The 13,039-nt window shown below is 44.2% G+C and overlaps 1 protein-coding gene across 14 annotated transcripts in view; it reads right to left on the bottom strand.

The window, feature by feature from the left end:
• The window catches only part of rapgef2b (Rap guanine nucleotide exchange factor 2b), a 98,642-nt gene that overhangs the window by 9,118 nt on the left and 76,485 nt on the right, over nucleotides 1–13,039 (bottom strand). For 9 of the 14 annotated variants that reach the window (XM_047340684.1, XM_035160611.2, XM_035160612.2 and 6 more), the window contains 15 exons: nucleotides 9,648–9,825; nucleotides 8,049–8,185; nucleotides 7,102–7,260; nucleotides 6,396–6,548; nucleotides 6,076–6,246; nucleotides 5,822–5,929; nucleotides 5,509–5,712; nucleotides 4,267–4,375; nucleotides 3,783–4,059; nucleotides 3,056–3,213; nucleotides 2,670–2,684; nucleotides 2,021–2,261; nucleotides 1,289–1,672; nucleotides 971–1,182; nucleotides 416–539 (listed from right to left, as the gene is read on the bottom strand). In XM_047340684.1, coding sequence (XP_047196640.1) covers nucleotides 416–539; nucleotides 971–1,182; nucleotides 1,289–1,672; nucleotides 2,021–2,261; nucleotides 2,670–2,684; nucleotides 3,056–3,213; nucleotides 3,783–4,059; nucleotides 4,267–4,375; nucleotides 5,509–5,712; nucleotides 5,822–5,929; nucleotides 6,076–6,246; nucleotides 6,396–6,548; nucleotides 7,102–7,260; nucleotides 8,049–8,185; nucleotides 9,648–9,825 — 2,630 coding nt within the window. The remainder of the gene's footprint in view (nucleotides 1–415; nucleotides 540–970; nucleotides 1,183–1,288; nucleotides 1,673–2,020; nucleotides 2,262–2,669; nucleotides 2,685–3,055; nucleotides 3,214–3,782; nucleotides 4,060–4,266; nucleotides 4,376–5,508; nucleotides 5,713–5,821; nucleotides 5,930–6,075; nucleotides 6,247–6,395; nucleotides 6,549–7,101; nucleotides 7,261–8,048; nucleotides 8,186–9,647; nucleotides 9,826–13,039) is intronic. The other 5 variants (XM_047340687.1, XM_047340688.1, XM_047340692.1 and 2 more) reach the window with 3 other exon arrangements.

Below are 13,039 nucleotides of genomic sequence, written 5' to 3'. Positions count from 1 at the left end.
ATGAGTCGAGAGAGAAAGAGAGAGGGAGACAAAGCTTAGGACAGGAAAGACCACCAAGATCACCAAAGAGAAGCAATTTCACCCACATGAAAAGTCAGCGGAGAGGGAATCAAATGGTAACAACTCCACTAGGAAGAGACATCATTAGACAAAGACACACTTTCACGGGAGCACTGTGCACATCTTATGCCAACAATGTGTATGGGGAAACGGTTGCCAGAGGGAACAGTTGCCAGAGGGAACAGCTGCTTGGAAGAGAAGCGTGATGCAGAAATCTTAACTGAATCTATGTGAACCGGCTAACCCCAACAGAGCCTGGTTAGTCGGAGGTGCGCTGACTGCTGCTACAGGGAGGGTGAAGGATCACGTATAATAATCTGAAATCCGGCGTTAGCATTTTAAAAGTGGTCTTCACCTTGTCCGGAACATGAGGGCCGGGTCCATGTTGACGGACGCCATGCGACCAACATGGCGGATTTCTTTGGCGATCATCCTCAGCTTCTCGAAGTTCACCAGCCCGTCCACTTTAGAGTCATTGCCTAAGACGAAGAAAAGGGGGGTTACACATCCGATAGAACCGATCAGGAGAACAGCAAGAATAACGATATTAAAACTACGCTTCGAAAGGTACAACTCAGAACATGGTGCAACTTAATTTCAGACCAGAATATGACATTTTCTGCATAACCTAGCTTCAAAATAGTGGAATTCACATAGATTAACATCTAAATATTAAATTTTAATATATTGAATTATGTAAGAATTCATATCTAGTGTTCACTGAAATTATCTAGATACTACATGTTCACTGCTTTCACGTAAAGTTTTTTTAGATTCTACACTGTTGGTCTAGAAAGACTAAGACTTTTATTGTATTCATTATAACTTTGTAGCGAGGACCACATATGAACCATTACCAACAAAAGCAAACTCTACAATCTGATATTCAGGATTTTGATGAATCAACTACCTTCGTGTAAGAAGGTGAGGTCCTTCTTGATGACGGGGAACAAGGGGATGATTGGTGGCTGGAGGTTTTGATTGTTGAGCACATTCCTGTACTTGGCCATGTTTCTGGAAGGATCGAAAAGGTCCTGCAGGTCCCCGAACAGCTTCTCATACTTGCTTGGTAGCTTTTCCCACGTCCCCCTCAGTCTGGAGACCGGAGCCAGGTTCAGACCACTGTGGAGAGAAGAGATCGACAGATATACAGTATAAATAAGATCTTCAAAAGGCAATTAAATCAAACCGAACTTGTTCACAGATCACATCCATTGCTCCCTCTCACCTGATGATGGCAAACATGGAGTTGAAGTTCTTGCACTCGCGGCAGTGCAGGGCGATCTTGATGAAGTGCTTGACGTTCTTCATGCGTTTGAGCTGGTTGGGCTCCCGCGTCACCTCCGTGGCCACCCAGAAGGTCTCGTCATTGATGGCCTCCTCGAAGCGCTTCAGGCTGAACGAGCCCGTCTTCGAGCGCCGCTTGAACAGGTCGTCGATGTACTCGGTGGGCTCGATGGCACAGAAAAGTTCAAAAGCCCGCATCGAGAGCTGAGTGGCCACCTCCACCGTGCTGAGCTGTAACAGAGAGATCTGGCCTTCCCTAAGGAGGTCCTGGGCGTCGTCGTCTGAACATAACGTCTCCGTCTCCATGTTGCTCTTCAGGTAGTATCTAATGATGGAGGAAAACTGGATTATTTTAGTGCTGGAACTAATAATCGATCGAGAAAACAGCTATTTTATGTTTTACGTCATTCTCAATGAAGGAATTTTGGATATTCCCCTTGGGGGCCTGGAAAATACAATTACCATTTCTGACCTTTTATAGACTAAATGATCAATTGGGGTTAATCAATAATGGCAATTACTGTTAACTGCAGCACTTATCTATTTTTATTTGACCAATATTTGATCAGGATGGTCTCTGGAGGTTCGAAGCGCAACCCCCACCTTCATGTAAGAAAGAAGAGGAAAAAGGCTGCGATTAGGGATTAGCACATCAAACTAAAGACGTCATTACCTGCCGCTGAGCTGAATCCTGTCGGCGAGTTTAGAAAGCTGGTCTGGTAATCGCCTCTGCTTGATGACGCCCTCCGGCGTGACGGACACCTCGCACAGCGAATAAGCCTCCGCTGCTGCCGTCAGGGCAAACTCCCTGATAGCCTGGGCCACCACCTCCTTCGCCGTCGTGTCCTTCCCGATCATGATGTACCGAGACTGCTGGTCGGCCTTGAAGACTCGTAATACCTGGTCTGACAAATCTGTGGATGACACACGATGGTTATGAGGATAAATGCTGAACGCTAATCAGATTTTACTGTGAGGGAAAAGAAGATTGAATCTAAACAACACCAATCACTTTTGTTTTGCCAAAGCCCTTCGATCCCAGTGTTTTGATTGTGATGTCAACTGAAAACTACATTTCCCATCATTCATTAGTTTGATTGGAAACACACCTTAAAAAACAAAATCATATGATCCCAAGTCTCCAAGATTAAAATCACTGCCCATGTGCCCACAGAAAGCTGATTTATTGAGTTTATGTTACATCTGCAAACTAGAGTACAGCAAATGTATTAATGCTGCTAAGTTTGAGAGGCTGAGATCATTGACAAAGACTCTGCTGTGCTAAGAGAAGCAGGATCACGGGGAGAGAAATGGATACTCACTCGGTATAACTGGAACTGGAGGGACATAAACAACATGTGACGGGACAGCAGTTAATAAAGATACAGTGACAAATAAAGAGGCTATAGTTCTACCACTGGAGCACTGGAGCTTTACAGTGGGTAAAGCAGAGTGGACAAAATGTACTGCAGGGCTGGACAACGTGACTTCATATAAATACTGAGGGATGAAATACGCCAGCTATATCTGTGGTTGTATTAATCAGTGTCAATGGATCAAGTTGAAAAGACACTTTGATCTATGAAAGGTGTTAAATTCCCTTTATCATAATGTGGTTCCCAAGCTCAGAGATCCACTTTCCTACAATAATAAAACATAAAAAAGTGATTTTTGCCACAATACATTTTCTCGCCAGTTGAAAACGCACCTGGCTGGTTGTTGAAGTCGAGGATGCGGTGGTGCGACTGCAGCAGGTCGGGGTTTGACGACGACAGGTTTCCACTGACGGGCAGAGCTGGTGCGATCTGTTTGGACTGTTTCATCCCCACGATGCTGTCGTCCTGCGATTGGCCCACGCAAACCTCACTATGGAAACAAGGCAGAGAGGGAGGGAGGGGAGGCAGCAGTTCTGTCAGCAACAGGCAGAGGGCGATGTTTGTGTTGGATAGAATTGGAGGTGTGGACACTGGGTGTAGAGAAAATATTCGTTTCACACCTAACGCTGGTTGACTGGTGCTTTGACAGGAGCACATGTGGGTCAGTGAACAGAAACATCTATTTAAGGTCTGTGCTCTGTGCTGGTTCATTAGAATAACAAACCGGATGACTTAGCAATCGCAGTTAGAAAAACTCAGCATTGCCATAGATAATGAAATCACTATCTCAGATTTTTCTTGTAACAATTTTAACATATACACCTTTATTATCAACTTCTATTTGTTTTTCTTACTAAATTAAATCCAAAAGAAACTCTTAATGTTGAATGTTAATCATTTAAACAGTATATTATTTATCATTAATGCTACAAGATGCGATACATCAAGACCTGTCAGATTCAGGGAGACCATTAATCACGTCTTACGTCTGCTTCCAAATTAATTAATCAAGTTGGTATTTAGCAAAGCCACACAAAAAGTATATATGTGTCTCATTACTTGTATGGTTTGGGAGGCAGGATGCTGGTGAGCGTCTTGTCAAACATCTTCTTCAGCTTGTTGCGTCCTCCCACCGAGTTGGTCTTCGCCTTCTTGCTGACCTTCTCCAGGCCCATCACCTGCTCCACGTCCACCGCCAGGTCGGGGATGGAGTAGCGGCTGGCCTTCTTGATGTCTCCGATCTTCGGGAGGTGTGGCGCCCCGTTCTTCCTGTCGTGCTCCTCCTCGCCGTCCAGGTCGTGGTCCTGTTCAGGCCTCGTTAGAAGATCTTTAAACACTAGAGAGGTAAGTGACAAAAAGCGGATAAAGGGATGAGCCATATTCTTGGCGAACATCATTCTGACAAATGAACACCTTATGAATTCTTGTCAGTCCCTCTCTCTTTTCATTTAGCTTTATTATTATTAGCTTTATGACAATAGGACAATGATAGCCATGACTCATTAAATGTTAACAAAAGATTATTTTAAATCTATTTACTTACCTAAGAGGTTTGTTTTCACAGTTATGGACAAGTGTGTGTTGTTCTTCAGGATCTCGTTGGCTTTGTTGAGCTGGACGTTCTCAAAGTTCTGCCCATTGACCTCTAAGATCTGCAGACAGAAGAGATCCATCATTAAACTCCATCGTTAAACTGGTGGGTACGAGAAACATTGAAAAAATCTCACTGACTCCTTCTGTCAGACTCCATCAGAATAGTGTTCAACCTTCAAACTGAAGGAAATTACCTCTGAACTTTATTCTTTGTAGTCAACAAAGGCAGGTAATAAATTGTCGAAAGCTGGTTTGTTTTACAACGCGACATTTAGTCCAGCACATGGTTCTGACATTAACGAGGGCGGCGCCACCTTCAAATTGTCTCGTCCTGGTCTTTACAGCTTGACCTCTGTATAAGGGCCGGATATTTGCATTCAAACGCAATCTGCCAACCAGGCTTCGCTGCTTCCTCTTTAGTGGGAGAGGAAGTCACCTTTGACTGTAAGTTAAGCATTGGCTACCCTCTGCGAGTAAAGACTGACTAAATATTTGTTTTGGGATGAGAAGCGATTAGCGAGATGCTGAGGTTTACTACAGAGGGACTAATGCTCGAGATGTGAGATTAATACTCTCTTTAAAACTGGAGCTCTGAAATGTTCTGAGTTAACGACGACAGTAACCGAGGCTGAATCTGAAGCGTCTAAAGAAACCTGAACGTGTGAGCGGGTACGAGAGAGTGAATGCTTCCAAACATGTCAGCTTCTCTGCTTCCTTTTGGGGAAACAGCTGCAGGGGATGTTTGTGGAGTCAAGAGGGCTTAACTCGCATCCAGACACTCTCAAGATGGTTTCAAGGATTAAGAGACTTTGCTTAAAGCCATGAGGACGGCCGAGTGTGAAAACGGTTGAGAGTTTCGGTTGCGAGGAGAAAGCCAACACGGGGGGCGCCCGCTGCTACTGGCAAAATGTAAAACCGGTTTCACAACAAGAATTCAATTCAAATGCGGGTCTGTGTGACAGGAGGGATTCTCCTCAGTTTTAGACGACTGTGGGAATAGTTTTTTGAGACTGCTGAACTTTAAAAAGTTGGAGGTTATGTGCAGCTACACACATGCAACACTAAAATGGAATAAATCAAATCCCAGAACTATATACATTGACTGATAAAGATGGTGACGTAGAGGAAGTCACGGAGGATGGTATCAGTGTCCTTAAATGATATGCAAGGTGTTAAGGTGAAGCTTTCTTACCTGATCTCCACGCTTAAGGCCGACTTCTGCAGCTTTGCTCCCGGACTCCACGGCATCGATAAAGACGCGAAAACCTTTCTCCTGACCTCCGAGCAGGCTGAACGCCAGAGGAGAGTCCCTGGACGGCTTGGTCAGTGTCACCAGCCGCGGCTTGGCTTTAGCAGCACATGCTATATTTAACAGTCTGAGGTGCCCACACATTTTCTGGGAGAGGGGAAAAAACAACACACAGATATGAGAAAAGTGACACAAATTGACAAAATACAATTTCGCACCTTCAAAATTTTCCACAAAGTGGATTTGTAACACTTACTTCTTTCTCCAGATTTCCTTCAAACTCCTCCAGAAAGTGAGTCATGGCAGGGTCACCCTCAAAGTCATTGAAGTGATTGTTTACCCACAGCAAGACTACCCGTGTAACCTGGAGAAATCACATGATCGGCACAGGTCAACATACAGTTTACTGGTTGAGTGTTACATTGCTATATTTTCAAGGGTAAAGCAATTTACTCATTCATTCAATTAATTGCAGTATTTATTGTTTAATAATTGTATTATTACTTCTACCTGTACCTTGTCCCTGAGACTGGGGTCATGGAACCACTCCAGGAGCTTCTTGCCCACGACCATGGGGCTGGAGAGGAAGGTCCTGTAGGTCAACAGGAAGTCCTCGATGTACGTGGGGTCCACCACCGAGTGCTCCTCCACTAGGTGCATGGTGAGACGCTCCGGCGTGCCCTGAGGTTTAACATTGAAACATTATTTTTATATAATAGAGGTCTGGTCATATATTTTTAGACATAATCCCTCAGATATCTGATGCTAAACCGAGCACTCCTGACAGTTTTTTGGGATTAAAGTAAATTGACTGATGGTAGATTATTCACCTTGATTACGATGTGTCCTTTCCTGGTGCCGGTGCGATCCAGCTCGCGGTGTTCCTTCACCATGACGATCTCACCTTCCTCCTCGACCTTCTGCATGTTCTTCTCCACCTGGTTGAGGATGCAGCAGTAGTCCTGCTGGGCTATGCACACAAACTGGACAAAACCCGGAAAAACAAACGTTAGAGGCAGATTTGACTAAGTTTGAAACAAAAAAATCATGTTAATTCCTAATCTTCTAATCTAGTGTCATCTCTTGATGACAGTTTAAGAATTAATGATCATAAATTAATGTCCAAATGAAATTTAAACAGATAACAGCTGAATAGAAATAAATTCTGCCTGGCAACTAAAGGATTTTCCATGGCAGTAAATCACAAATTAGGAGCAGAGATATTCTTATTCCAGTGACGGAACCTGATGACCTAAATTCCTGAAACTTTTCTGTGTTGTTACTTTCACTGCTTCATTCCCATTAAGCACACTTGCTCTTTACATGTGCCGACTGAGTCGCTTTCAAAATATCTGGGGGATGCTACTGTCCAAGAAGATTTGAGTTCCATGAGTGCCAACACCTTTACGTCAAGTGGCTCTCAGTGACAGCAGGGGTCATGCCATGATTTTCACACCAAGATGAAGAGGAAATTGACCTGATAACCTGAGCAGTGGAAGAGCTCAGTGGTCCTGTACAAACATATTATTATCCTACCTGGCAGTCGTCCACCTTGGTCTTCATCACACCCTTCATGTATTCCTTCTCCATGGTCGGTGACACCCCAAAGCTGTTCCCCATACACAGGATCTCCGTCCGGCTGTCGGGATACGTCACTTCCACCGAACCGTTGAGAATCACCGACCAGGAATCCAACTGTACAAAAACACCAGGAGATGGTGGTTAGACATTAGAAGAAGAAATGAGAGCACGGAATGAAAACAGAAGGAGAAACAGTAATAATGATGAAATAAATAATACAAATGTTCCTAACAGCTGTTGTCAATGAACGAGTTAAAGTTATTAATCAAAAATAACCATATGCAGTAACTACACAATGCTGCTGCAGATGGTTTCTAACTTTCCTCTGAAGGATAGAGTGATAGCATGGGAATATTAAAACTGCCCAGCGTAACACAACTAAAATACGTTACAATGCACTAGAAGTATTGTTAGAAGTCGTAAATGCTTGATTAAAAAGAGGATACTCTTTTATTTTTCATTAGCTGGGATTGTTTTAAGAATTCCTGAAAAGCTGACCCACATTTTAAAGACTCACAGCTTTAAAGCCGACAGCGACTCCGTGAACCTTGAATTCCCTGTGACTGGAGATTTAGTGTCCAGGCCTTCGAGGCAAGTTCTCCTCTCTATTGTTTGAGTGCATTATAGCAAAACGATCAAATTGTCTCCATTGATATGCTCTGACCAGGGAGAAGGAGAATAAGTGATGCCTGCTTTAGTTGCCTGAGGGAGCCCAGAGAGGCCTGGTGATAAAGAGATGTCGGCCGTTCAAGTTTAATAGAGCAGAAAAACATCAAATGGAAAAATAGAGATTCATTGGCGTGAAGAGGTGAAACTACTGTGCAGTTCAAACACACACACGAAGGCAAGACAATGTCACAAGACCAGGCTTATTATGTGGATAAATGTGGAGCAACACACACCTCCTCTCCATCGTTGAGAACGATGGTGCCGGCGCGTTCCACCACAGCAAAAACCATGACGGCGCAGAGTTCCCTCCTCACTGACATGGTCATGTTTGCAAACGCTGGCAGTTGATGCATGAACTCCAGTAATTGCTCTGTGTGGGGGAGAGAGGAGAGACAGCGGAGTGAGTGGAGGGAGGTTAGGAAGAAAAAAGAAAAGAGCAAACAGAGTCTTGACACCCAGAGGAGAGAGAGAGAGAGAGAGAGAGAGAGAGAGAGAGAGGACGTGCAGCGCTCTTGGCACGCCCGCCCCCGTCCTCACTTCCAGCCTAGAAGGCACGAGCTGCAGGCTGAGCATCAAAATGGATCATCACCACAATGAATAGCCAACAGAGGAATCATTATCTGGAGAACATCAAGCCAAATATCAATTCCATTGATATAAACTTTCAGGGGGAGCCAAGAATAATCGCTGACACTTCGCTCCGTGACCCCTGTGTGAGTTCACTGGAGACACTGAACCGCAACAGAAATCAAACTGAGTGCTCCGTCAGCGGTGAACAGGTTTAAAGGATCTGCTCACACAAATGACCAAAAAAAAAACACATTTTCACACACATCTAGAATCATCTCACAATCTCTAGACCTATCTGGCAATCTCTAGATGCATCTGAGAATCTCTACAGCTGTCTCACAATTTGTAGTGGCATCTAATAACCTCAAGAGATATCTATTAATGCAAATAGTAGTGTTGTAGTAATGTTTCTGTGGATCTTTTCATTCTTTTAAATGTATTTTCTACCATCAACGTCTCCCCCACTGGCTGGCCAGCGGCAGTCTGGCGTTTAGGCTGACCTGTGCTTGGCATGGCAACAGCGTCGTGTGTGAAGCTGTGGAAGCACTGAAAGTTTAATGTGCTGGGAGAGGTGAGGCGAGAGGATGTGCCGGAGTGACCTAGAAAAGCCTGCCGGCAGAGGGAGGGGGGGCATCAGCAGAGAGGGGGGGAGGGAGTTGGCACTCGTTGTTACTCTCTCTACATTCAATGCATCATCCTCCTCCAGTCCACATCTGTAGCTAAGCTCTAAGAGTGTGTACTCTACTTTCTTTCCAACCTGCCTATCATTATCATTGGAGTTGAGTCATCGTAGCTTTCAGGGATATGATACTGCAAGCCTGATGTGGCTTTGAGAATTACTCGAAAGCTTGGGTTGTAAACGAGAGCAGTTCAGACTTCACACAAATGCAAATTTGCTGTGACCGATTTAAATAAGAAGGGGAGGGTGTGGTTTTCACACAGAAAACTGAATTTAGCGTAAACTGGGACGAGTGCTGTCCCAGTCGTTTCCCCATTTGGTCCCAGCTGAGAGCAGCTCTGTGTTTTTCGGTGACATCTTCAAATCCTATCATTCTCTAAAGAAGTCTTGCGAACACTGCACTCTCAGGTTTGCACAGAAATAGACTTTTTAAAATAAACTGCACCGCAATGCCAAATAAATGTATTTGCAATACTGATATTAATAAGCTGCAGCTAGACGTAAACACTGTTGTTATTCAGTATGTTTTAGAATTTGTGGCACAAGCAATAACAGACAATAGAACTCCTGACTGGGCGCTCACCTATGTCATCATCGGTTCTGTCCATCGGGTCCTTCTCCAGGCAGTCACGCACAATGTCCCGGCTCATGAGGGGGTCCGACGCTCGCTCGATATCCTCCTCATCGTCGTCCTCCTCGGAGTCCACAGCGGTCTCCGGCAGGCCACTCAGGTCCATGTCACCGGGTTCGTTCTCTGTGGCCTACGAAAGGGGGAAACAAACAAGGAGTTAGTCATTGATTATTGATTAACATAGAGGGATTTCTCCATCCAACGTCAGCGGTTGGCAACATACAGCCGGCTGTAAACACAACCATCGGGTCAGAGTTTGAATCTATGCAAGTGTCTTTGAGCAAGACAACAAATCACCCACATGTTAATTTCAAAAGCTGGTAGCTGCTGACAAAGCCAGACACCAAACTCACGATCGACTTTACAAACTACAGAGCAGAATTTGTAAACAGCCAGTGGATGCAGAGGAGCAGGCACATACACACTGCGGAAATCACACGACGGTACAAACATCAGCTGCGACACACTGCATTTCCCAAAAAAAAGACCATCTGAGAAACTGCAGATTTGAGCCATTTCATGAAATTGATGAGAGGTATTCAGTGATGTATGAGAAAGACAGTCATCAACACTCCATACCAAACAGTCTGCCGTGCATGGAACCAAGCTAATTAACTCCCAACTTCCCTCTCTTCTCCTCAGCAAACTCCACCGCCTGCCTCACAGCCAGATCCTGTTCTTTGAAAGCACAAGATGAAACATGTGCGGAACCAGTAAAATCAACTAAGATGAGAAACGAAAGCAATGCAAATACTTGTGCATGAGCAATAGAGGGCTCCTGCTATCATCAAAGAAAAATACTTCTGTAAATGACAGAGGGGCCACATTGCCTGGTTCCAAACATGAAAACCTCTCAGAATAAACCAAAGCAGTGATACAAACAAGCATCTGTGCTGACGACCGACCACAGCGAACCCTCTTACCTCGGCGTAGTCGAGCTGCGTAATAGAAAGCGAAGAAAAGGTCGTCTTTACAAACTGTCCACAAAATCCAAGAGCCAGACGCATCTTCACCTCACAGACTGTCAGTCGGCTGTAAATTTTTCAAAGCTCTGAGTCCCAGTACCCCGTCTCTCACCGAAACCCTATGTCATTTCTCTTCAAATGCCATGTGAAAAGGGCTCATCAATGATTCAGGCCAGTGTCTGAGTGGCCATTGGGGCGTCACCAGCGCGCGCACACACACACACACACACACACACACACACACACACACACACACACACACACACACACACACACACACACACACACACACACACACACACACACACACACACACACACACACACACACACACACACACACACACACACACACACACACAGGCGGGTGGGGCAGGGACAGGGTCTGCACAGATGATGTGGGCGTGGACACACACAGATCGAGAAAGGAGCAGGGAACAATAAAAGCAGTACAGCACATCTGAGCTTGAACCAAAATAAAGAAACTAAAAAGGTATATGGCATCAAAAGCATCTGCGACAAATACGGTCTGTCCAGAAGTGAAAATGGATTTTCTAAAAACAAAATCCAGTTGTACATTTATTGCTAACACACTCGACAGGTTCACCTTTTATCCACAGAACATATATTACAGAACAAACGGACATACAGTATTCCTTTGTACCGCAATGACGTCATAGTATTCAACTTGGTACAAAACAAACGCTCAGCCTTCCACATGGAGACACCTTGTTAACGTCTCTGAGCCGGCCTGCTGTATTTACACAAAGGTCGCTCGCCTGTGCGTCTTTGTATTCATGCAGTCTCATTTCCGTGTCATGTATACATCAAAAATCCATAAATATGCAGCGAGCATTAAGAGTCTGTAGGCGAGTCAGGTGCTGTTAATATTTCATCAACGCTATTCTTGGATCAATGCTTTCAAAGTCCTGCTGAAGGACCAATTTCATGATTTATTCAGACACAAAACAGTGCGCCATGTTGGCAGTGACGTGGGAGCGACTCTTCATATGGTGCTTCACTGGTGGAGGCCAGCGGTGGCTGTTGAGATCAGAGCAGCCCAGAGGTTTAAGTATTCAGTGCTTTCCATTAAAAAAAACTCCACACCCGCTATCTGCTCAGCAACTCTTCACACCATCACAGGCTAAACGCTGAAAACTGTGATGAAGACGACGATTAAACTTTAATACCAACATGTTTCTGTGTACCAGCGACTTCCTGTGGCCTCAAGTGTAAAGAGCCAGGCCTCCTGTGATGTGTTTATTCCAAAAACATCCCCAGTGAGGACCACAAACATGTAATCTATTACATTTTATTATTAATTCTGAAACCTGCAGGGTGCAACTTAAACCCACGATAAAAAAGTAATGTTGCATAAAACAAACAGTTGGAGGAGTCAGGCCGGATGTGATTTAATCCTCAATTAACAAGTTTTAATGATTGGACATTCAAATTTTGTGTGCTGAATCTATCTGTACTGATAAATGACGACCAATCTTCTTTATTTAACTTCTAGCATTTAATCGTCATTAGTGGTGGAGCAGTAGTTACCTTAAGAGGTTGAGATAAAACGTTTTTTGACAAGCGGTCACTCACAAGTAAACACTGGAATAACTGCCCTCATGAATCTTTCATGAATTGAACTAGGGATGTAATCAATGATTATTTTCATTATAGACTAATCTATTGATTATTTTATGGATTAATTGATGAAATCTTCTGAATAAGAAATGTCAGAAAATACAGTTTGACACACTCAAATAACTTCTTTTGTCACCATCTGTTCAAACCCCCCAAATTGTCTCTTTACCATCATGAAAAACAAAGCACAGCAGCAAATCCTCATATCTAAGGAACTCAAACCAGCTCATTTTATGCTTTAAAAAGGACTTGAATTATTACAGGATTGAAGCTGAATACACACAAAAACACAGCAAGGATACGTGACAAGAACTTTCATGGTAGAGGTCGCACAAGGACTGACATACACACACAAACACACACAAGTAGCTCACCAGTGAGCTGAGAGGAGAAATTTTATAGACTGTGACAAGCAAGAAAAGATTAGGACTTCGAGGCAAAGCAGAGCTACAGCGAGGTGTTTGAGTAGAACCGGTAAACAAGAGCAAGGAAAGAGGTTTTTCTACAGGTTAGAGAAAAGCTGTGTGTGCAGGGATCCAGCAAACGAGGATAAATGGGACAGTTGTGTGTGTGTGTGTGTGTGTGTGTGTGTGTGTGTGTGTGTGTGTGTGTGTGTGTGTGTGAGTGAGATTCAGAGACAGAGATATCAAGGGACTGCCAGAGAGCTGCTAGCAGATGGCTATAAGACCAGGATCACAGACTGGGGACAGTAGAGCCTGTTCAACCTGCCCCAGCCAGC

This window comes from Hippoglossus stenolepis, chromosome 7 (genome assembly GCF_022539355.2).
Source record: "Hippoglossus stenolepis isolate QCI-W04-F060 chromosome 7, HSTE1.2, whole genome shotgun sequence".
Taxonomy (NCBI): domain Eukaryota; kingdom Metazoa; phylum Chordata; class Actinopteri; order Pleuronectiformes; family Pleuronectidae; genus Hippoglossus; species Hippoglossus stenolepis.
Note: the sequence above shows the minus strand (reverse complement) of the source record. Positions and strands in the feature narration are given on the sequence as shown.